At 43.0% G+C, this 24888-nt stretch overlaps 1 protein-coding gene across 2 annotated transcripts in view; it reads right to left on the bottom strand.

Moving 5' to 3' along the window:
* MID1 (midline 1) overlaps window positions 1-24888 on the bottom strand; it is a 251302-nt gene that overhangs the window by 101275 nt on the left and 125139 nt on the right. For both annotated transcript variants that reach the window (XM_040338131.1, XM_040338132.1), the window contains exon 3: window positions 16601-16696. In XM_040338131.1, the coding sequence (XP_040194065.1) occupies window positions 16601-16696 (96 nt within the window). The remainder of the gene's footprint in view (window positions 1-16600; window positions 16697-24888) is intronic.

Below are 24888 nucleotides of genomic sequence, written 5' to 3'. Positions count from 1 at the left end.
CCGGCGTATCTGTTGATACGCCGCGTAATTTCAAATTTTGCGCGTCGTATCTTTGTTTTGGTATCCACCAAACAAGATACGACGGCATCTGTGTTAGATCTGACAGGCGTACGCCTTAGTACGCCGTCGGATCTAAGATGCAATTTTCCGGCGGCCGCTGGGTGGCGTTCACGTCGTAATCCTCGTTGAGTATGCAAATTAGCTTTTTCCGACGATCCACAAACGTACGAGCAGCCGTCGCATTCTTTTACGTCGTTTCCCGTTCGGCTTTTTCCGGCGTATAGTTAAAGCTGCTATCTAGTGGCGTACTCAATGTTAAGTATGGCCGTCGTTCCCGCGTATAATTTTGAAAATTTTACGTCGTTTGCGTAAGTCGTCCGTGAATGGGGCTGGACGCCATTTACGTTCACGACAAAAAAATGACGTCCTTGCGACGTCATTTGGAGCAATGCACCCTGGGAGTTTTGACGGACGGGGCATGCGCAGTTCCTTCGGGGCAGGGACGCGCTTCATTTAAATGAAACACGCCCCCTACTCACCGCATTTGAATTCCGCGCCATTACGCCGCGAGAGACACACTACGCCGCCGTAACTTACTGCGCAAATTCTTTCAGGATTCAAAGATTTGCAAAGTAAGTTACAGCGGCGTAGCGTATCTCACATACGCTGTGCCCACGCAAATGTATGTGGATCTGCCCCTATCTGTTTAGAGTTACAGAGGAGGTCTAGCACTAGAAAGATTTCTCTTGCTCTAATGTTTGTGGCAATATCTCACATGTGAGGTGTAAACACAGTTTACATATGCGTGCGTGACTTACGTATGCATTCGCTTCTGCGCGTGAGCATGGATTAATGGGGATGTCGGGTCGTTTCTCACGTGCATCGGTAAAAACGGTAAGCTCGAAAAACCCTGGCAAGCAGAGGGAGACGTTTCCTCCCGCTGCTTCTAAAGCCATCAAGTGGCTAATGAGCTGCTCGGATCGCTTTCTAGAGGAAGCTGGAAAAAAAAACAATACCAGGAATTTGGCTAATAGCTTTAGCCATAACTCTGGTACACCACTTGCAAACCGCAATGTATATATACGTTTTGCGATCGGAAAGTGGTTGTATAACATTTTGTATACCATTGAGCTACATTTGAACAAAGGTATTACAAATTTCAACCTGTTCCTGTTCTGGAGCGAATACAAACATTGCTTTTCTTTGAGCGGTTTAAACCCAACTCTAGCCCAACTTCAGTGACAGTGGCGGCTCACAAAAACTGTGTTAGGTACGGACTGTCTGAATTTAGGCCATGTATGCCCCTTTACAGTCTGAATCTATTGCTAACTATTAATTGAATACAGAATCTGCGAACACTCTCGGGGATAAAGGGCAAAGTAAAAATAATCAGGTTGGCACTGGTGTACTATGAAGTAATATTAATCTATTCATGCCAGTTAAGGAGTATAAACTAGCATACTAGTAAAGTGCAGTCAACTTCACCTTGGTGAGGAGTCTCGATACTATAACCATGCTGTACACAGGTTATTGACTTATCTATCACCTACTTTATGAAAGGATTGAAACAAATTCAGATCCAGGGCCATCTTCTACCCAACTCATCTAAATTATGAGAGGCAAAACTTTGGATGGGGTAGGGCTTACTAGAACTAAAAGAAAAGTTAAGACATTTTATACAGTCTGGGTATAAGATCCATATAACAAGCAAATCTGCAAAAACAAAATATGTATGATGCAAAATGGCATTTTTTAAATATGTTTGATATTGTTATGTTTAAAAAGCCTAAGGTTATCTGGGCTGAATTGAACTTTACTCTTTTGCCGTGTACACACGATCAGTCCATCCGATGAGAACGGACCGATGAAGCTGACTGATGGTCCGTCGCGCCTACACACCATCGGTTAAACACGGTGATGTAAAACACAATGACGTGCTGAAAAAAACGAAGTTCAATGCTTCCAAGCATGCGTCGACTTGATTCTGAGCATGCGTGGATTTTTAACCGATGGTTGTGCCTACTAACTATCGGTTTTGACCTATCGGTTAGGAATCCATCGGTTAAATTTAAAGCAAGTTGGCTTTTTTTTAACTGATGGTTAAATAACCTATTGGGCCCACACACGATCGGTTTTGACCGATGAAAACGGTCCATCAGACAGTTGTCCTCTGTTTAACCTATCGTGTGTACGAGGCCTCTAGATTGCTAAGAGGAACATTTCAAGTCACAATGTGCAAATTCTATAAGGTCTGGAAATCATGGGTCATACATACATTACATTTACTATGACTGCCACCGCCTTGAACTATGATATAAGTCAGTATTCTCCAAACTGCGACCCTTTGCTTGCTTTTAGCCAGCCCTTGGGGTTCTATTTATTCACCATTGAAGGGGCACAGTTCCTGCCAATAACATTGATCATTAAGCACAATTCCTACCAATGACACCAACAATGGGGAAAAGTTCCTCCCAATTCCACCAAATGACACCATTGATAGGGCCCAATGAGACCAAGGATGGGGCATAATTCCTACTAAAGACACCAACTATGTGGTGCAATTCTTCTCACTGACACCAAAGATGGGGAATTTACTCCAACTGATGCTGGGACATTTTGTACTCCCAATGGCCATAGTCCAGCCCCCTTAAAATCTGAAGGACAGTAAACTGTCCTTTTGCTTCGAAAATTTGGATGACGTAAGTCATTAATCTCTTTTATTACACACAATCACTGAAAATTCTACCCAGCCAAGCCACATCCCCTAGATCTAACATCTACCCTCCCCACCTTCATAGTATCCCCTTATATCTGGACCCCTTTAAGTTCTACTGGTTGCACTATACATCATTACCATCAACATCTTCATGTTCTTTATATCTCTTCCCTCTCCAACCCCATGTTGCCCCTTATATCTGGACCCCTTTACGTTCTCCTTTTACATTTCTTCTAAACTGGTTGCACTATACGCCATTACAATCAATCTTTATCTTCTTTATAATGTCTAACGCTTACATTCTTGTGTTATGCAAACTCTGTACTTTCTGAAAACTTTTAATAAAAAAGATTAAACAAGGAAAAAAGCTTAAAATTGTGAATTTTAAGAACTGAAAGAAAAATGACGATCTCTAGGCATTTATTAATGATATTTCACCTAAAACAAATTCCCCTTTGTTCTGCTGGTTTGGCCGAAATATAATTTAATTCATTGCTCTGGTGTAACTCAATCATCATACAGTATCCGTGTGCATGTGATGACTCCAAGGCATGTTTGATCAAATTTAATCCATTTTGGCAAGTGAATATTACCATAAGAGGAAAATTATTGGAGAGGTCAAGAGGTGTTTATATACTTTTACAGTAGAGGTTACCTTATTAGAGACTAAACACTTAAGCGCACCAAATGAAAACAGGCAGAAATCTTACAGTGCTGAATCAAATATGCTCTTAAAAGCTGACAGACTGAAATTACATATTTTATTCCAAAGGTCGTTCCAATTTGTGGCATATTTATTTTTTCATAGACTGTTAGGTCTAAATTCAACGAGCTAATAAAGACGACCATTGCTGGTGACCTGGAACCATATCATTGAGAAACTACTTAATAAGAGACTTGGGTGGCAGACTTGGGAGTTCCGGTAGGTCCAGAGTGCCGGTGGCTCTGGATCCTTATTTCTGGGAAAAATGCCAAGAAGTCAAACAAAGCCATAATTTGGGAATTCTTTAATGGGCCATTAAAATATTTAACGCATATTTCTCATGTATTTTTGGCTGCTGCCCAATATACCATGTGAGAACGAAAAACTTTCTTCCAAAAAAAGAAAAAAAGAAAACCTATGGCACAAAAAGTCCAACCCTGGCCACACATAACTTTGTCATAATGGTTTTTGTTACACAACTTAAAAAAACTTTTGTAAACTCATGGAATTAAAGAACCGAATCATTAAATAGGAATTCATCTATAACGAAATACCAGTGCCAGAAAATAGGGAGCCAAACCCCAATGCTCCCATTGCTGCCAACATTACTGTTAACCAGATTTTAAATGACTGATCTTAGTAGTATTTTAAAGCAAATGGTGCTAATAAATTTGCAGTAGGCCCTTGTGATTTGTTATGAATGGTACTGGTTATTTTTCATGATTAATGATATACTCCAAATTCCCCACCTGCAGGGGTCTCTGTTTTTCATCTAGGCATAGCTGAAGTTCTCCAGGCCACCCTGCTACTTAAAACGATTATAGTGCATAGCTTGGTATTGCAAGACCACCAGTTGCAAACCATGCTATACTGTTTTGCATACCACCCACTGTGTATCACTTTCTGCTTCCTAGATAGTGATATGAATAATATTGCAACAGAGAATCAAGTGACCAGAGGCTACAAACCTCAAATAAGCATGTGTGGGATTTTGCTGGAATCTAGTACCATTGGATTCCATAAGAATCAGTTTAAGGTAAAAAAATTAAGCTTGAGACTTGCAGCTGTAGCTGCAATATACTGTCTACCAAATACAATTAGCAGATCCCCGATTGGTTTTTGCTGCTCTTTAACAGTCCTTAAAGTGAACCATTGGTTAGGCTGTGGAAATTAAAGTGTTTACATATTCTTAACTGGCAGTAAACTAGCTTTTAAAAAAGGCCCCACTTACCTCTGAAGCTGCAGGCACAGTGGAGGAATTTATACTAAAATTTCACAGCAGAAGCAGTAAGGTCATTTACGTTATTCTCTCGGTAACTCCAATAATCCTGTTCCCCCACCCTTGACTTCCGAAGGCTGTCAAGGGTGGGACAGGAAGAGAACCTAGGGAAGCTAAGCTGCTGAAAGAAGGGCTTGGATGACTTCTGTTATCTCTGAAGATGAATTGCTCCACTGTACCTAAAGCTGCAGAGGTAAGAGCTAGTTCATATAGTTTTTGGTAAAAATTTGTAAATACGTGAATATATTTACATAATATGGGAAACACTCTTTTCATTAATCATGCAGCTACTGTATTTCCAAATTCTGCCAGTTTAACTACATGGCATCTATGCTAACATATGTTTTGTGCGTGTAGGTAAAGCTTCCTCTGCAAGCAGACAGATACGAAGTTGAGGTTCTTAGGTGGGTTTGCAGGAAGAGACAGTACTGTAGTCCAAAGAGTAGACATTAGGTATGCCATATAACTCAGTACTGTAAATACGGAACAAAATATTGTATTACTTTACAAATCTTTAGGTTGGTCTAACAGTCCCTGTATATACAATACAATTGCATGTACAGTAGTTTGGCTGGAGCTGCCTTTTAAAGCCTACGTTTATTTATTAATTTCAGGTATTTTTTAGCACTGTCAGTTTATGCAGTTTATTTACATTAAACATTTTTTAAATCAGCACAAGGGACAGTACTTACTATCAATGCGAAGTGTCCCTTGTATTAATGGCTGCTGCTTTCGTTGAAATCCAAAGTCCTCTGAAATCCCCTATCCTACTCCCGCAGAAATAATATTCTAGGGGTTCAGGGGTAACAGAGCGGAGGAACCTGTGACAGGCACTCATCTAGAGTGCTGACTATGCCCAATTTCTCTGTGCCCTATCTCCATTCACAAAAGCTGCACTGTAACTTCCATGAATGAAAAGCTATCTATGAATGGAGGAGGTGGACCTTTCATTCATTTGTCCATCCTTTGTGCTAGTTTAAAAAAGTGTTTTTTAATATACTTAGGCTTTATATTAAAATGTAATTATTAAATATTGAAATATGATTATTTGCATATAAATTCTGCTGCAATACTACCAGAACTACACAGGGTGTAGCCATATTTTCACACTAGACGGTAGATGCAGCTACAACTAGAAGCCTCCTTACAAATAAAAATTTCTCCAACTGTCATTCACTCCTACAAGAATCTGAGCCTTGGTATGTACCCTTTTACACGTTGCAATTTAATAAATGTGAACTATGATGTGGTAAGACCCCCCCTCTGCTCATTATACAAATGCGAACTATGATGTGGTAAGACCCCCTTCTGCTCATTATACAAATGTGAACTATGATGTGGTAAGACCCACTTCTGCTCATTATAACAAATATTCAGCATGGTATACAGAAAAAAACTGTTTTGGAACACACTTATGTGATTTTTGAGTTTTTTTTGGTTCAGCCTACGGAAAAAGTAAAAAGAATAAAAAAACAATCACACAGCGTAGATGGATGAATCTGCAGTGCCACTTTTTGTATTCTAAAGGCAGTCAGAATGCCTGACCAGCGGCTGCATCTGACTGGGTGCAGCTGCTGTTCCGACTGACAATTTTCTGCCAAATTTACATTTGAAGAAGGTCAGCAGGAAGGACACACACAAAGTGAATTTAAGCCTGTCCATCAGGAACCAGTCAGAATTTGCTCAGTGTATTGCCAGTTTATCTACTGAACGTGGCTCATGAGCCAAGAAGGATTGGGGACTTCTGCTGTAGACTACATACGCTGTATATAATATCACATTGAATGTATCAGTGTTGAATGACTGTATCAATGTTATGTCACAAACCTGGCAATTTAAACTAAAAATATGAAAAAAACTTAAGGCATAAGCAGACATTTATTTGATAAAATCATCAAAATAATCAGTAGATCCAGTAATGCTGCTGCCTTTAATGTATGTGCAAATCTATAAAAGTTGACATTGGCCCTATCCATTCCACCTGCCAATCCTAATTTCTAATGCTTAACAAGCGCTCCTTTAGCTTTAATGGTCTTTAGTATAGGCGTTAGACGCACGTTAATGATCTTTAGTATAGGCTTTAAACTGGTGTTTTACAAACCTTAATGAACCTTTAAACGCTCTCTTCAAACGCCCTATGCGTGGTTTTGACACGTTTGATGCACGTAAAGGCATGTTAAAATTGCCCCACAAACACCTATTTTTTATTTATTTTTTTAATGGAAGTGACATTACAGGAAATAAACAATTTGAGGTGTCTTGGTGAATGTTTCCTGTGCCTACTCCATAACACGCACTTTTCCCCCCTGAAAATAGGGGGCAAATCACAGGTGTGTATTATAAGCCGATAGGTTACCTCAGAGGGGAGGGGGGATGAGCGCCGCCGGAATTCACCTGAGCCATCATCTCCTGTTTACTTGGCTCTCACTCAGCATTCACACACAGTTCTGCCACCGGCACTGGACCAGTTTTCTGTCTATCATAGGAGCTGGTCCAATGTCGGTGGCAGAGGCGGGACTGTGTGTGACTGTGAGAGCCAAGTAAATAGGAGATGACGGCTCAGTGATTTCCAGCACTGATCAGACTCCATTGATGGGAGATGATGAGGCTGCAGATGGGCATTGATTAGTCTGCATTGAGGCTGCAGATAAGCATTGATCAGACTGCATTGAGGCTGTGTCAGGGCACAGACCTTTTACGGTCTCTTTCCCTAGTTGGTCCTGGGTGGAATCGAACCCAGGATCTCTGCATTGAAGGTCCAGCTCTTTTGTCTCTGAGCCACTGCTCAGTTCTATTCTGTGTGCTGTCCATTGGAGCCTGGTTCTGAAACCTGTACTTCTGTGGACCAATCAGTGGCCAGTGCGGCCTATTTAAGCCAGCCCCTTCCCCTTTGCTAATTGCTGGTTCGTTGTCAGCTTTACCCTGTGAGAGAACCTTGGAAACCTGTATACCCAGACCTGCTTCACCCGGATTGGACCTTGACGATTCTCTGCCATCTCCTACACTTGACCCCTGCCTGCTTATCGGATTTGCTGTTGTCTCCTGCCCCTTGACCTTGGCTTGCTCTCACGGACTTCCTCTGATCTCTCCAACTCCTGACCCACGGCCTGTGACCCGGATTTGCCTTGTTTCCTGTTTGTCCCTTCTGGACTTACCTGCCTGTTCCTGCCTGATCAACGACTGTCTCCAGTCCTCTGCACCTGCCCTGCTTTCGTCAGCTGCACCAGGTCTGCCTACCAGTTCCCGGCACCGGTGCCTCCTTGTGCCGTCCCTCCTCTGTTCTAACTCCAGGGAGTGGTCTGCACAGGGTCGCAAAGGTGAGCCGCCCTCAGCATCTCGGCCTCGGTGAGTACTTACCTTCATGGTCCTGACAGTACGAACCAGCCATTATGTCTGAGGCCGACAGGGCATGCTCACCCCTTGAAAACCTGTGTCAACAGGTGTCTGTTTTGACGGTTGCCGTTCAAAAATTGCAAGAATTGCATAATGGACTGACGGATAACATGGAGTCCGCAGACTTGTTCAAAATGCTCACTTCCTTGGCTCTGCAAGTCTCCAGCCTGAACCATATTATTCAGGAACTACAACAAGAAGTCCAAAAATTTAAAGAGACAACACGCCCAGCCCCGGAACCTGTATATTATGAGCCATTTGTTCTTATGCCAGAAATATTCGATGGGAACCGTGCATCCTTCTTGTGCTTTAAAACTGACTGTGAGCTATTGTTCACCCTTAAACCTAGGACCTATGCCACGGACTATATTAAGGTTAGAGCCTCCGTCAACTTGCTAACAGGGCAGGTCAAATCGTGGGCTCACCTGCTGCTGCAGGAAAAAAGTCCAGTCTTGGACAGCTGGGAGACGTTCATGTCTGCTCTGGACTCATATATCCCTGCTTCCAAGAGGACCAGCACTCCCAGGTCTGCTCTTAGTTCACGAGGCCTACGGGTACCCAAGGATAGGAAGCCCCAGTACGGTTATGACCTCCAGCCAGCCCAGTGTGTGCCAAATTATGAGACTCCGTATGTGCCCAGCCTGGAAGTTTCCCCATCACAAGGTCTTGACATTTCTGTGGATGCACACACGCCTACCTTGGAGGAGGAAGAACCCATGCAGATCGGGGTCATCCGGTCCAGCCTATCTATGGCAGAAAGAGAGCGGAGAAGAGCCCATGGACTTTGCTTTTATTGTGGTGCTAGCGGGCACCTTATATCGCTTTGCCCAACTCGCCCACCTCGGCCAAAGCTTCTTCAAGTGGGTACTATTGGAAGTTTTTTCTATGCCTCAGAATCTGTACCTACCTCCCCAGTTCCAGTGTCTTCGGTTCCTGTGTCCCCAGTTCCAGTGTCTTCGGTTCCTGTGTCCCCAGTTCCAGTGTCCCCAGTTCCAGTGTCTTCAGTTCCAGTGTCTTCAGTTCCAGTGTCCCCAGTTCCTGTGTCCCCAGTTCCTGTGTCCCCAGTTCCTGTGTCCCCAGTTCCAGTGTTCCCAGTTCCAGTGTCTTCAGTTCCAGTGTCTTCAGTTCCAGTGTCTTCAGTTCCAGTGTCTTCAGTTCCTGTGTCTTCAGTTCCTGTGTCTTCAGTTCCTGTGTCTTCAGTTCCTGTGTCTTCAGTTCCTGTGTCTTCAGTTCCTGTGTCTTCAGTTCCTGTGTCCCCAGTTCCAGTGTCTTCGGTTCCTGTGTCCCCAGTTGAAATTCCAGATCATATCTCCCCAAGTGAAGTTCTCCCTCCAGACTGCACATATGCCTCAAATGGTACTATGGTCCGTAAACAGGATCTGGAGATATTGGAACGAGCTTTACAAGCAAGGAGGGCGCCCCCTACCAGAACTTCAGGATCAAAAAAGCCAAAAAAGAAAAAGTGACAATCTACATGCTCCCCGTTTTATCCAAGCTTCCCATCAGGAGCTTTTTTCTATGCCTCAGAATCTGTACCTACCTCCCCAGTTCCAGTGTCTTCGGTTCCTGTGTCCCCAGTTCCAGTGTCTTCGGTTCCTGTGTCCCCAGTTCCAGTGTCTTCAGTTCCAGTGTCTTCAGTTCCAGTGTCCCCAGTTCCAGTGTCTTCAGTTCCAGTGTCTTCAGTTCCAGTGTCTTCAGTTCCAGTGTCTTCAGTTCCAGTGTCTTCAGTTCCAGTGTCTTCAGTTCCAGTGTCCCCAGTTCCAGTGTCCCCAGTTCCTGTGTCTTCAGTTCCTGTGTCTTCAGTTCCTGTGTCTTCAGTTCCTGTGTCCCCAGTTCCAGTGTCTTCGGTTCCTGTGTCCCCAGTTGAAATTCCAGATCATATCTCCCCAAGTGAAGTTCTCCCTCCAGACTGCACATATGCCTCAAATGGTACTATGGTCCGTAAACAGGATCTGGAGATATTGGAACGAGCTTTACAAGCAAGGAGGGCGCCCCCTACCAGAACTTCAGGATCAAAAAAGCCAAAAAAGAAAAAGTGACAATCTACATGCTCCCCGTTTTATCCAAGCTTCCCATCAGGAGCTTCCGGAACTAACGGACAGGTTGGGCGTCCGGAGTCCGCCCCTAGGTCTCTTTCCCTAGTTGGTCCTGGGTGGAATCGAACCCAGGATCTCTGCATTGAAGGTCCAGCTCTTTTGTCTCTGAGCCACTGCTCAGTTCTATTCTGTGTGCTGTCCATTGGAGCCTGGTTCTGAAACCTGTACTTCTGTGGACCAATCAGTGGCCAGTGCGGCCTATTTAAGCCAGCCCCTTCCCCTTTGCTAATTGCTGGTTCGTTGTCAGCTTTACCCTGTGAGAGAACCTTGGAAACCTGTATACCCAGACCTGCTTGACCCGGATTGGACCTTGACGATTCTCTGCCATCTCCTACACTTGACCCCTGCCTGCTTATCGGATTTGCTGTTGTCTCCTGCCCCTTGACCTTGGCTTGCTCTCACGGACTTCCTCTGATCTCTCCAACTCCTGACCCACGGCCTGTGACCCGGATTTGCCTTGTTTCCTGTTTGTCTATTCTGGACTTACCTGCCTGTTCCTGCCTGATCAACGACTGTCTCCAGTCCTCTGCACCTGCCCTGCTTTCGTCAGCTGCACCAGGTCTGCCTACCAGTTCCCGGCACCGGTGCCTCCTTGTGCCGTCCCTCCTCTGTTCTAACTCCAGGGAGTGGTCTGCACAGGGTCGCAAAGGTGAGCCGCCCTCAGCATCTCGGCCTCGGTGAGTACTTACCTTCATGGTCCTGACAGGCTGCATATGAGCATTGATCAGGCTCCATTGAGGCTGCAGATGAGCATTGGTCAGGCTGCATTGAGGTTGCAGATAGGCATTGATCAGGCTGCATTGAGGCTGCAGATAGGCATTGATCAGGCTGCATTGAGGCTGCAGATGGGCATTGATCAGGCTGCATTGAGTCTGCAGATGGGCATTGATCAGGCTGCATTGAGGCTGCAGATGGGCATTGGTCAGGCTGCATTGATAGAAGATGGTGAGGCTGCAGATGGGCATTGATCAGGCTGCATTAAGGCTGCAGATGGGCATTAGTCAGGCTGCATTGATGGGAGACGGTGAGGCTGCAGATGGGCATTGATCAGGCTGCAATGAGTCTGCAGGTGGGCATTGATCAGGCTGCACTAAGTCTGCAGATGGGCTATCAGGCTGCATTGATGGGAGATGGTGAGGCTGCAGATGGGCACTAATCAGGCTGCATTGATGGGCACTAACCCTTAGTTTGCTTCAAAGTTCTTTATTTAAAAAAATATATGTTTTTTTTTCCAGAAACTTCCCTCATAAAATGAATGTGCGTATTATAAGACTGTGAGTGTTGTATGCCGATAAATACTGTACCTCCTGCATGATTTTTAACCACCTGGCAAATGCCTGCTAGTGCCTTTGTGGAGCATCACCATAGACTTGAATGGGGGGCATTAAAAGGCTTCAAACTCCTCCAGACTCAACATAAGGCTTCAATATTGAAGTAAATCGCCGCAAATGCTTCAAATTTTGATAATGTAAACAGCAGTGTATACTGTCCATAGTATAAATTGCATAGGTTTTTGGTGAGCGTTAAAAAACGCCCCTCAAATGCCTGCTTTCAATGCCAGCCTTAACATTGGTAACTTAATATGATTACCAATAGGGAGGTTTGATAGAAATGGTATGGACTTTACTTTTGCTATAATAAACATCTATTTTTTGATTTTATGCTCAGTTTATATCATTCAGGTCTGTAATATTTTATATACAGTACTTCCATTTGAACACACCTGTTTTGACAGGTGCCTGGATACGATTTTGCAGAGATGATTCAAAAATTAAGTCTATTTCTAAACAGCTCTACAATACAACCGCTCTACACAAAGGGTTGTGAAATAAAAATAAGCTTTTGTTTCTAATCACATCATGGCTTTCTATTAAATTGTCAGCGCTTCCACATATGTCAGGTAACACAAGCGCTCTGAGCCGACACTTTGATCAAGTTCTGTCAAACTTCTAATTAGACAGTATCTGTCAAATTTTCTAAAGATGCTTTCTAGCGGCTACTTCAAAGCGGTGCCTCTAAACACTTTGCAACGGAGGAAAAGTGATTTTCTCAGATTTCCATGTTCGGTTGTGAAAGTTTATCGGGAAAGTAAAAGCAGATGTATAAGAAGCCAAGTGCCTCGTACGGCGTAAGAAGTCTTAACGTCCAGAATAAAAATCATTAAAGAGCCAAGCTGATGAAAGTAATCCCAAGAAGGAACCAATTTCCGCAACTAGCAACATGTATACTTTGTATATTAAATTTAAGAAACATGCTTGGGAACTTGATTATGTTGAAAAGTTTTAAATCTGCGCAATTACAATGAACCGGAAAGCTTTGACATGCTACAAAACATTCCATTCAACAAACTCAACTCTCAATCTGTGTACTAAGATGGAATGTACTGTGATACAAGCAAATATGTATTGGATTTGATATTCTCATATTAATTTTTTATGTGTATTACTTTTTTAAAAACAATAGTTACCTCTTCCCCATCCTATACTTGTCTGGTAGATGCAATAGATTGATACTGTATATGCAAGGTGAAAGTGTATTCAAACTGAGGCGGGGTCATGTGACCACTGCGATTGGCTGTTACGGCAAACACATGATCGCAAAGCTTGCCGTTAGCCACTGATAACTGTGCAGGGAGCACGCAGGGCACACACTCTCGGCACAACTGCATTCACACCAGTTCTCGCAAATATGCGGCTGTTTGGTGCCAAGGCCCACCTGTCGAAAGGCCGCATATTTGCATACGGTTGGTGCCAAGGGGTTAAAAGAGAAACATGGCTGAGAGGCAGAGCCAGCTGCCAATCAGGCAAAAGAGTGGATCCCAACAATATTGTCTGGATTTTTCCGGAGCCTGGAGCGGCTCTGCCACACCAGCTGGTAGCAGGCAATAGCCTGATATTACCTGACTTTGGTTTACAGGAGGGCAAAAGTAAGATTTGCCCATATATCTCATTTAACCCCCTGGCACCAACCGCATGCAAATATGCGGCCTCTCGACGGGTGGGCCTTGGCAACAAACGGCCGCATATTTGCGAGAACTGGTGTGAATGCAGTTGTGCCGAGAGTGTATACACTGCGTGCTCCCTGCACAGTTATCAGCGGCTAACGGCAAGCTTTGCGATCATGTGACTGCCTTAACATCCAATTGCAGTGGTCACATGATCATAAACCCCGCCCCACCTCTCAGGATCTGTTAATTGTCTAAGTGATCTTTGTCACTGATACAGAAAGCGACGCGCGAAATGCAAAGTTTTATAATTGTCATCATAAAAAAAGGTGAGAGAGAGTATATGCCTTAAGCTGTGTAGCGCAGCTTTTCCCGATGCAAAGGCAATTTTCTTTATGTCCTTTTATTTCCATTTTAACAAAGCTAAATCTTTCAATCGTGACACCTGTAACAAGTGTCTGAAAGTAAGTTCCTCTCACTTTGCAGAGATTCCTGTTGCATTCTCACTTCCTGTTATCTCTACAGGGAATGACAAAGCACTAGCATTCTTATATTATAGAAGGGGTGAGAGGCAGACCATGGATGCAATTGTCTTTGCTGTAACCCGAAAATTGCTTGATCTCCCAGTCAAAGCTATTTTGTTCTCCTGGCAGCGGGGGCTTGTTTAGCAGGGAGCCATCGCTGCAGGGAGAACACAGTGATTATTATTAGCAACTTTAGTTGCTGGCAATAATTGCTTGTAAAAATCCGACATACTGTTTGTACCCAAGTCAATCGATGGATCAACTTGGGTACAATCAGCAGAGCCACTGATAAAGAAGTACAACCAGCCCTCCTGTACCGGGCCCATGCCCCATTGGTTCAAAACCTATAAACAGCAGACAGCAGCAACATTCATTTCCTGGGAAATAACAATCTTACCTTCTTTTTTTTTACTTCACAATTTTGGGAGGGTTAGAAGACATACATTTTTGGGCAATCGATTACTGTGCTAAACATAGTAGTTTTAGCGAAAATATAATTTGGTATTTTTAAGGCGTTGGGGGCTAATACAAAGGTAAGTATATGCTTTTGGGCAGGGGAGTCAATTCAGGTTGGTTATGGACCACCCACAGCCTGCTATGTGGCATAGAACTGATTGGCCTTACTACACTGATGATATAATCACAATGTTTACTCTTCTCTCTCCTCCTGTCTGTAAGTTTACTGCACAGCCACTTGCAAGCTCACTGAGCAGTACAACACAGTTTGATTGTTTTTTCTCTTCTGGCTTTCCTAGTCTGAACACTACCATGTAGTAGACAACAGAAGGCTAAAATACAGAAATAAAGGATGAGGCGCATTTTGGTGAAAACCATGAATGACTATGGGAAAATAAATGTATACAATAATTACATCCGACATATATACCGTATGTGACACAGATTAAATAAATTGCAATTGTAGCAAGCTAAAATTCCACATGTGCGATGTCAAATTAGGACCCTAACTTGACCTCCCACACTAGGCTTTGCCCTCTGAAGAGACTTGGAAAGCACACCATCCTCAAGGGATCAGCCGTCTTGCACGTGCTGATTATACCTAGTGCCAGACACTTTAACATGTGAGTGTAACTGCTATTGCTGCTGCTGTTTTAATTTTATTAATTAAAATTACTAAATTATGAGAATTGTATCCATGTCTCCTGTGGAGTAATTTTTTACATCCTAGTTCAATCTTAAGCAGCCATTGGAGTGGAATTGTGCTGATAGTGGAATCAATCTGGTATTCCAAAAGCACTTTTTGACCATCCTGTAAAAAGGGGTCAAACATCTCTGGTGAGTGGTCACCTTTCCATTGAGCACTCGTGGTGGAAGAACTAGAAGTTATATCTTGGAGCACTTCGATTTGGTGTTGGGATTTATCACATATGGACTTTTAGCTTGCTACAATTGCAATTTATTTCGCCTGTGTCACATATATATGTCGGATGTTATTATTGTATACATTAAGACCCCTTTCACACTGGGGCGGGAGGCACAGTGGCGGTATAGCGCCGCTAAAAATAGCGGCGATATACCGTCGGATTTGCCGCGGGATTCGACCGCTAGCGGTGAGGTATTAATCCCCGCTAGCGGCCGATAAAGGGTTAATACCGCCCGCAATGTGCCTCTGCAGAGGCGCATTGTGGGCGGTATTACCGCGGTTTCCCATTGTTTTAAATAAGAAGGAGCGGTATACCGGTATACCGCTCCTCTCACTGCTCCAAAGATGCTGCTAGCAGGAGATTTTTTTCTCTCCTGCCAGCGCATCGCCTCAGTGTGAAAGCCCTTGGGCTTTCACATTGAGAAAGCTGAGCAGGAGTTTTTCAGGCGGTATAGCAGAGCTGTAACGCCTGAAAAACTCCTCAGTGTGAAAGGGGCCTTATTTTTCCATAGCCATAGTTCAGTTTTCACCAAACATATATGGCACCTCATCCTCTATTTCAATATTCACAAATTTGGTGATTCATTCACTTTTAATGGGGCAGCTGTTTGTCATTTGTTCATGCCCCCGCATGGCGCCATTATTGGTTTATATGTTTCATTAAAATACAGAAATATTAAAAAGGTACATAGTACTAGCTTTATGTAAAAGTACTTTTTTTTAAAGAATGCATTTCTGAAGTAAACAGTGGTCTTTTAAACCTATAAAACAAGTAAAGGAGAACAAACTGGACCGATATATCCCACAATAGTAAAGAAATAAATTGTTTTTATATATATATATATATATATATATATAAAAACATATGTCTAAAAAGATGGTCTATAGTCCATGAATGAATAGGGAGTAAAATAAAGTCAAACACTAAGGGCTGCCATCATTTTGGAATAGAAACCAGGTTCCAGCAACACTGAGACAAGTAATATATGGGCACATTAAGAAAGATCCCAGCAGGGTGGGGGGCATCGGCAGACAATCCAGTCCTGTTACTCCATCATGGGAGAGCCTCCCATGATGGAGTGACAGGACTGGATCGTCTGCTGATGTCACCCCTCCCCTGCTGGGATCTTTCTTGATGTGCCCATATATTACTTCCTAAATATGAGTTGCCATTTATTGAAGTGCTATTAAACGTTTTCACTAATCTACACCCAAAGGCATCTCTCTCTTTGTCTCTTTCGATCTTTTAAACCTGCCTAGAGTCTGGCGCAAAGCTAAAGTATTTTGGAAAGGATACTTCCTTTGAAAACAGACTGCAAAAATGTGAGAGCTCACCAACCAAGATAAACATTGCACTCAGCCAGCCTCCTTCCTAAACAATTACTGTTGTGGTATTACCCTTTCACAAGGGTTCACTTTCATGAGTCAACAAGCAAAATCCCCTTTTGTTTCCAAAGATCTAAACAATTCTTCAAAAAGCAAGACTTGGGTAATCCAGGGTGTAGATCGTCTTACTACAGATGACACGACAGTGCAATACAAGTGATTAGAGATTCGTACTCACCTCGACATGTTGGCAGGTCTGAATAAGCTTGGCTAGCAGCATTTCCATTTCTGTGTTCCTTTTGATGAGGCTGGTGAGGTTGCATTCCAAACTTTGCTGCAGAAGACAGAAGGAGAACAGAGAGACTGTTGACATGTTGGAAAAAAAACATAATACATCAAGTGAGCACAAACCAAGAAAATATATCTCTAGAATATGGGGATAGGAAATGAGACCAGACAATAATTGCACAGTGTCGTGGCTTTGAGGGAAAGTTCACGTCTAGAGAGAAAAAAACATTGTAAAACCAATAAATTCAGTATTATTAGTGAAGTTGTTAAAGGCTCCATTTATACCAAGGCAGTAATACTTTTCCTGTATCATAATTTAATATTACATGCAACATTATCGTTGAATTATAGAGATTCCTTACATTAAAGGAGAACTCACAAGATGTTTGACCGTTTAGTAACATCCTACACTCAATCACAGCCCCTATGTCAATAGCATCCTACACAAAAAAGGTAAAAAAATATATAAAGTTCTAAAATGTAAAAAAAAAATTATAATATATACATCTTTAGAGCAATAATAGTGTTCTAAGCAGACCTTAGGCCCCATACACACGGGAGGATTTATCCGCGGATACGGTCCAGCAGACCGTTTCCGCGGATAAATCCTCTCGAGGATTTCAGCAGATTTTAATGCGAAGGAGTGTACTCACCATCGCATTGAAATCCGCGCCGAAATCCTCTGGCGATGACGTGTCGCGCCGTTGCCGCGACTATGACGCGGCGACGTGCGCGACGCTGTCATATAAGGAATTCCACGCATGCGTCGAATCATTACGACGCATGCGGGGGATCCCTTCGGACGGATGGATCCGGTGAGTCTATACAGACCAGCGGATCCATCCGTTGGGATGGATTCCAGCAGATGGATTTGTTTGGCATGTCAGCAAATATTCGATCTGCTGGAATCCATCCCAGGGGAGAAATATCCGCGGAAACAGATCCGCTGGAGTGTACACACCATAGGATCTATCCGCTGAAACCCATTTGTTGGGATTTTTCAGCGGATGGATTCTATGGTGTGTACGGGGCCTAAAGCAAAACAAGAATTCACATCAAAGAAATTTATCAGATTCTATCATCCATTCTATCATTCTATCAGGGGGATGTTTTTCAAAGTGATTTGTCAGCAAAATAAAGCATGGAGACATGGATGGGTGGGGGAGTTTGCTTTGAAAATTACAAATTAATTACCGGTAAATATAGTTTTTGGTGCTCAACTGCAGTGAAGATCCACTCCAAAGTATCTATAATCGCAATTGGTGTCAACTGCCAAAAATCAACCGCATTAAACATTTCCCTATTGCCCTCCGACATTCGACAAGCCATGTCATCTTCGTTACCCTTTACCTGGGTATCACATTGCCTCCCCTACTTAGGGGTACAACTCACTACTTCTGTAGCCGATCTCTTTGCAGCTAATTTTCCACCCTTACTGAAACAAGTTACTGAACTCATGACCCAATGGTCCTCTCTCCCCCCTCTCAGAGATGGGTAGAATAAATGTAATTAAAATGTCGATATTACCTAAATTCCTCTCTTTAGAGTACTACCCATCCCTATCCCATCTTACTTCCTCCTTGAAACGTAGAGTAATGGCCTACGTTTGGGGCAATATCAAGTTTCCCAAGCCCACCCTCTATCTCCCAAAACTCAGTTGCGGTTCAGGGCTACCAAACTTTTAAACTTACTACTATGCAGTGCAACATGCACATCTCCCTAAGTAAAAGAAACAGCACTATAGGTGGTTGTTAAATCTGTTGAGTGTGATCCCATCTCTGTGACCAACATGTTATGGCTACGCTCAGCGCACCGAGCTTCAATTCTCAATCTTATTACAAAGCATTCCTTATTCATCTGGGGCAGATTCAAAGTCACTCATAGCCTTCGAATCACCCCATAAACCCCTTCTTTCTTTTCTCAGAAACCTCTCATTTTACCCAGCCTCTGAATCCCCCGGTTCATGTAAAGCATGGGCCAATGCCAACCTTCTCAGACAGCACAAACATATTTCAGAAAAGTCTATCCACCCATTCCCTACACTTTGTGAATCCTACAGACTCCCTAGATCGAAGCTGTTGCGCTACCTGCAAATCAAAAACTTGCCATACCTCAAAACAGGCTCCTAACCAACCCAGATGTCACAATTTGAACAAATATGTAAAAGTGACCCTCACATAAAAGGACTCATATCCATTCTCCATATCCAGTTGTGTCAAACCAGATAATACACCACCATCGTATGTCAATAAATGGGCACAGGATTTGGGGTGTACACTTGAAATCGCAGATTGGTCTAGTATCTGGACCACTACTTAATCTTCTTCACCCAATGTCTTAGCAATAGAAGCAAACTATAAGGTCCTGGCATGCTGGTACCTAGTTCCAGCTAGGATTGCAAAATATGTCCCCTCATTACCAGCGATATGTTTTCATGGCAGCTTAGACCAAGTCACACATTTTCATGTGTGGTTGGACTGTCCTATAGACCAAGAGTTTTGGAAGAGCATTTTCACAATGGCCTCTAAAGATTGGACCTTTGTCCGACTAAAATCACATTGGAATTTCGACACAATTCCATCGAAGTAAAAGAGAACCTGTTCTCTATCTAAACTCAGACGGAATTCCTCTGAATTTCTGATGCGGCACACACACGATCGGAATTTCCGACGGAAAAAGTCAATCGTGCGTACAGGGCATAAAGCCCTGGAAACTAACAGTCAGCCAGATCTTACAACGACTCTCTTAAACCTAAAACCAGCTCAGCTGACCCGCAATCAGTTCCAACTACTTCTACAGCTTGCCACAGCTGCCAAACAAACTATTGCCAAAGTGTGGAAATCCCCCACCTTGGTTGTGGCCAAAGCAAAAACACAGAATGATTAAGGTCCTTATCTATACTAAAATGAAAGCCATAGAAAACGATAAGATTCGGAAAAAAAAAAAAAAAAAAAGGCAACCATGGATTAAGCATTGCTTACCCCCAGACTTTGACAACACTTTATTAATGCCTTGGAAAACGCATCCGTTTCCTGTCCCGCTTCATCATCTCCTGTGCTAGAACCACGCTACCATTCCAGGGAGCTTTCGCCCTCCTGCACCTGTACTCTCTTCTTCCTGTCCCCCCTGGTTGTAATTAATCGGTGGAGGTCTTTCTCTTACCACCCATTTCTATTTTCCTCCATACTCGCCCTCCCGCCCTCTTCCTCCCTTCCCACTTCATACGGATCACCGTCTCTATCATAGATACAGCTTGTTACCATGTTTGAATGCAACCACCTATTTCACCTCCCTCTGTGCATACTTAACGTGATAATACTACTATATTAAATCAGCTGACAATCCTACCCAGCATCCATCTTTATTTTCCTTTGTGTACCTGTAATCTCGGTATTGTTTTGATTGGTTGTCCCTCTGCATTTTGAGATGGTTTCCCTCATTTCTATTTATATCTATGTCTTATGTTAAAACCAATAATGTCTTTGGCAAAGAAAAGTATCTATAATCGCTAGAAATTAAATGAGAAGTATGGGTTTGTTAGTTTTTTTCAGAATCATACTTACCTAGGAGGATGCAGCATCGGTCTGATGCTGCATTTGTCCCCCGCTGGCTCTAAGGCCGCGTACACACGACCGGTTTTCTCGGCAGAATCCAGCAAGAAACTCGATGGGAGACGTATTCTGCCGAGAAAACCGGTCCTGTGTACACTTTTCGCAGAGAAACCCGTCGGGAAACTCGTCGAGCCAAAAAGAGAGCATGTTCTCTATTTCCTCGAAGGGCAATGGGAAAATTGGGCTCGACGAGTTTTTTGACAGCCGAACAAGGAACTCGACTGGGAAAACAATGTGTTTTGCCCGTCTAGTTTCTCGGTCATGTGTACGTGGCCTAAGACTGAGAACTGAGTGATCAAACATCGCAGATCGCTTGGTTCTCAGGCTCCCCGAGCAGAGAGCTGGTGACTGACTGATCTGCCCTCTCCTCATTCTCTGGAGCGCCGAGTTGTGAAGGGGGTGGGAGCAGCCGGCTCAGGCTCTCAGTGGCTCACTGAAAGGCTGAGCCAGCTGCTGGTCCAGGCATATAGACAGATCCAGTCTTCATTGTCACGATCTTGGACCGTCTCTTTGACATCAGCCGACAGTGGGCTTCAGCCCAATGTCAGCTGAAAAGGTGTCACACACGTGCAAAACAAACTGCACTCCTGTGATCTACAGGAGTAGTACAGCGAATGAGCTTTGGCTGTAATTCTCCTTTATCTTGGTTGCTCCCCCTTTGGCATGTTAAACACACCACTAAAAGATTTTTGTTACTGTATATATGTTCGATAAGTGCAAAAAATACCTGATAATCCTGTGTGCTGTCTTTTGTTATGTGCACTCTGAATTATTATCTCAAACTATGCTATCAGCCCTGCCCCCTATCCTATAAAACGGGAATGAGGATTTAGGGAGGTGCCCTGTAGTTTGAACATATTTCTTATCCTAGGATAGTAAGTGAGCAGAAGCAGGATCACCAGTTAAAATCTAAAGAAAGGGGAAAAAATTTAGCCACCATATCTATGGATGGGTAATCTTAAAAGTGTTATAATAACATGTATTACATTTTTGCTCTTTACTTGAGATACACTTTAAATCAACTATGCTTACTTTGACTATGGTTACTTGACTACCTCACATGGAAACCTGGTGTTTTTCCCCATGAAAGATGAGAGCTTCAGGAGCTTTTTTAGGGAGTTGATAGAGTATAATTTACATTTAGATCCTTTTTAAACTCATCTATAATGTGTTCTTAACCCAAGACCAATACAAAATAACTCATTTCTTTTTAAGTCTTCAAATTTAAAGGATCTCAGTGGCCAGAGTCTCAAAAGACAAAAGAAGAACACCCACATAAGCCAGGCAGCAAATTACTTTTGGAATGTTCAGTATGCAGGACATTTTGATGTATTTCTTTTTAATATCTTCCAGACAGGTCATAAAATATAAAGAGACTCCCATAATATATACTATAAGTTTACACAAGGCTTATTGATCTTGTCACAGGAATACGTAAAATTCAATGTCACTTTTATGACCAGGACAAGGGTATTAACCAACAATGCAATCAAGCAACTGCCATCTGCTTTCATCTTGACCTTTTTATGAGGAATAAGACATAATGTCCAACAAAGAAATATGAATATGCTTGTCCACATTTCTCAAGAGGTAGAGCAGTATCTGCTACTAAACTCTTTGCAGTGTCTGTTTAAATAAAGAGAGTTTCAATATGGCCACTGAATGGACATTGTCTTCAGTCCTCAATTATGGGCACTGTTTTTCTGTTGTGCTCACCTACAGGGGTTACTTTTGGATCAGATTACCCATGCATATTCAGAAAGACAGTTAAAAAGAAGAGTCTCTTAACTAATGTGAGGTTTTTGGGAGTGTACTATAGGGAAAAGTATACATTTTTATAAAAACACACTCAGCTGTCCAGGGATCCAGTGCCGTCCTCCCCAGGCTGGTTCTACCCCACTCTTCCAGTCTCTGTTAACTAAGGGAAGCCGGTGGTCGTTCCTTGTGGTTTCCCAGACAGTTTTCTGGTCCCGCAGCCTTCTGGGATCTGTGATGTTTCCCAGAAGACTGTGGGGCAAGGGGGAATTCTTCTTGGATCACTTAGATTATCTGGGTGGAAGTGGGAGCCTGTAAAAACCAGGTACTCACTCCCCTTAAAAAACTATTTTGTGCCAAATGTGGAGGGCTGGAGGGGACGGGGTTGAGGGAAATTAAATAAAGTGAAACATCCCCCCCTTTAGGCAGAAGTTCCGCTTTAAAGAAGAAGTCCAGCCTGAGCTTTTTATGTTGACTTCTCCTCTGGGTCACAGGAGTGCAATTAGTTTTGCACTCCTGTGATCCGTTTTTAGCGGAGAATGGTCTGAAGTCCACTCTCCGCTGACGTCACTGCTATCAGTCAAGGAAGTGCGTCATCACGACTTCCAAGTCTGGTTCCGCAGTGAGCTGTTGAGACGGCTGCTCCCTGCCACTCCATGGCTCAGATCTCCAATGAGCGCTGAGAAGTAGAGCAGAAGCAATGCTGACTGACAGCCAGTATCGCTCTGCTCAGGAAGGAGTGAGAACCGAGCCATCGGCAGTGTTCGGTGGCTCGCCAGGGAACAGATGCAGCATCGGTCTGATGCCGCATCCAACAAGGTAAGTATGACTTACATTATTAACTGCATAAAGGGAACAAAAAAAACTTCAGCATGCACCCCCGCCCCTCTAATAGTTACCTGAGCTCAGTCTTGATCCAACAATGTGCACGAGAGCAGCTGCTGTCCTGGCTCTCTGCCTCCTCATTGGTTCAGAGACAGCAGCAGGAGCCATTGGTGACATCATTGCGGCTCCGGCCACTCACACAGCCAGAGTCTGTGAACCCGGAAGGAGGACTGGGTGAAGATGGAAACCGTGTCAGCGGTAACAGTTTGTCGCTGGAAGGGGTTCGTTCTAAGGTAAGTCGCACATTATAACTTAGCCTTGCAGGTTAAAAAAAAAAATCGCTGGTGGTTTTCGATCACTTTAATAACTGCTTTTTTGAATATGTAAGTACTTACATGACCATAACCTAGATCACAGGTGCACTTTAAATTCCAATGCAGTTTGCTATGCTTGTATTCAGCACGTGACAGCACTTGGTGACTAAGCAGTTAGCACTCTGGCTTTGAAAAGTTTGGGTGAGTCCTCAAGCATGCATTAGCATGCTCAAACATTCTAAATTAAGTTTTTAGATCAAAGACTGATGTCTGATTGAAAAATACATTACATTACTACTACATAAAGAAAATGATTAAAACACACATGCAATAATAACACATTCAATATGTAGCTGGTTTACACAAAATAAAAGCTAATTTTAGGTGGTATAGACATCTAAATTATGTTACTAAACGCAGAAATCTGTAGATGATTGCAATGCTGTTCCATTCTTCATTCATTATATATTCTGTTCCAGGATTTACATTATTGGAACTAAAAAGCATTCCAGAGTGTGCCTACGATTTACCCAGAATTTAAAGGTTAACCCTCCTGTGATATATTAAAGTCAAAGTGAATAAACCATCATGCGTTTTATAAAGCAGAAAGAACGTCCCATGGGAACATGGTGTTGTGGTCTATGCTGTTTATTGAAGTCTAACAACCACACAACATTCCCAAGAATAAACGTGCAAGTAAAATAAATATATAGGCACTAAACAGCTAAGCATTATGGGAATAATACATATAAGATTTAAAAGGTTAGAATTCAGGCGGACATACAAAGGTCTTGAGACCAAGAATAAAGACCATTACTTTATGTTAACCCCAACTTAACCTTGCTAGTTGATGCAGTAAATCATAAAATAAGATGTTTGTAAAAATGGATTGCGAGATTCAGATGTCACAAATGTGTCATTTTCACCCGTTAACACGGTTGAAGCGGAACTTCACCCTTCCTGACAATTTTCCTCCTTTCCCTCCCTGTGCAGTTAGCAGGGATTTTATTTTCTCTCCTATTGTGTAAGTGTTATTAAACCCACAACAGTAAAATCAGCCTGTATATGTAGTAGAGCCTGCTTGTTATACTCACTGTGGAATCTAAGGGGTTAATCCTCTGCATTGTGAATAAAGGCTGTTTGATCCTGTCTCTCTGATCCTCCTGTTCTTTAACTGACTCAAAGCCATCTCGTGATAGAACAGAGCATTAGGAGTCAGGTTGCACATGCTCAGTTTGGTGTGCATTCCTAGAGGGGGTTTTTCTTTCATGGGAGAGTGAATGTGATCAGTACAAGGCCAATTAGCACTGGCTAGACAGAGGGTCAGGGGAGAATGAAAACTCCTCCTACAAGCTTTTAGCTGAGACTGATAGAAGTCACATTATGGCTATATACTGCTGATGAGAAAAGGTATATAGTCATTTATATTTACTAAAACAATTGCATTTCCATGGTCTGTGTACTGTGGGAGACCAGATATCGTGAATGCAGGTTCTGGGTTTAGTATCACTTTATGTACCTTTTTAACAGTATTCAATTCTTCCCTACCCTCCACTGTCATTCACCTAGGCGAATGACGTTGGCGCCCCCTGGTGCCTCTCGGGATCTAGGACATGGATATCCCAAGAGGCAATGGGTCATCCATTCACCAAAGCAGGAAGGGGCAGACCTAGCGGCACATCATCGGGAGGTGGTGCCTGTTCCTCCCGATGAAATCCCAGAAGAAGATGGGA

Source organism: Rana temporaria, chromosome 2 (assembly GCF_905171775.1).
Source record: "Rana temporaria chromosome 2, aRanTem1.1, whole genome shotgun sequence".
NCBI classification, from domain to species: domain Eukaryota; kingdom Metazoa; phylum Chordata; class Amphibia; order Anura; family Ranidae; genus Rana; species Rana temporaria.
This window is presented reverse-complemented; position numbering and strand designations above follow the sequence as displayed.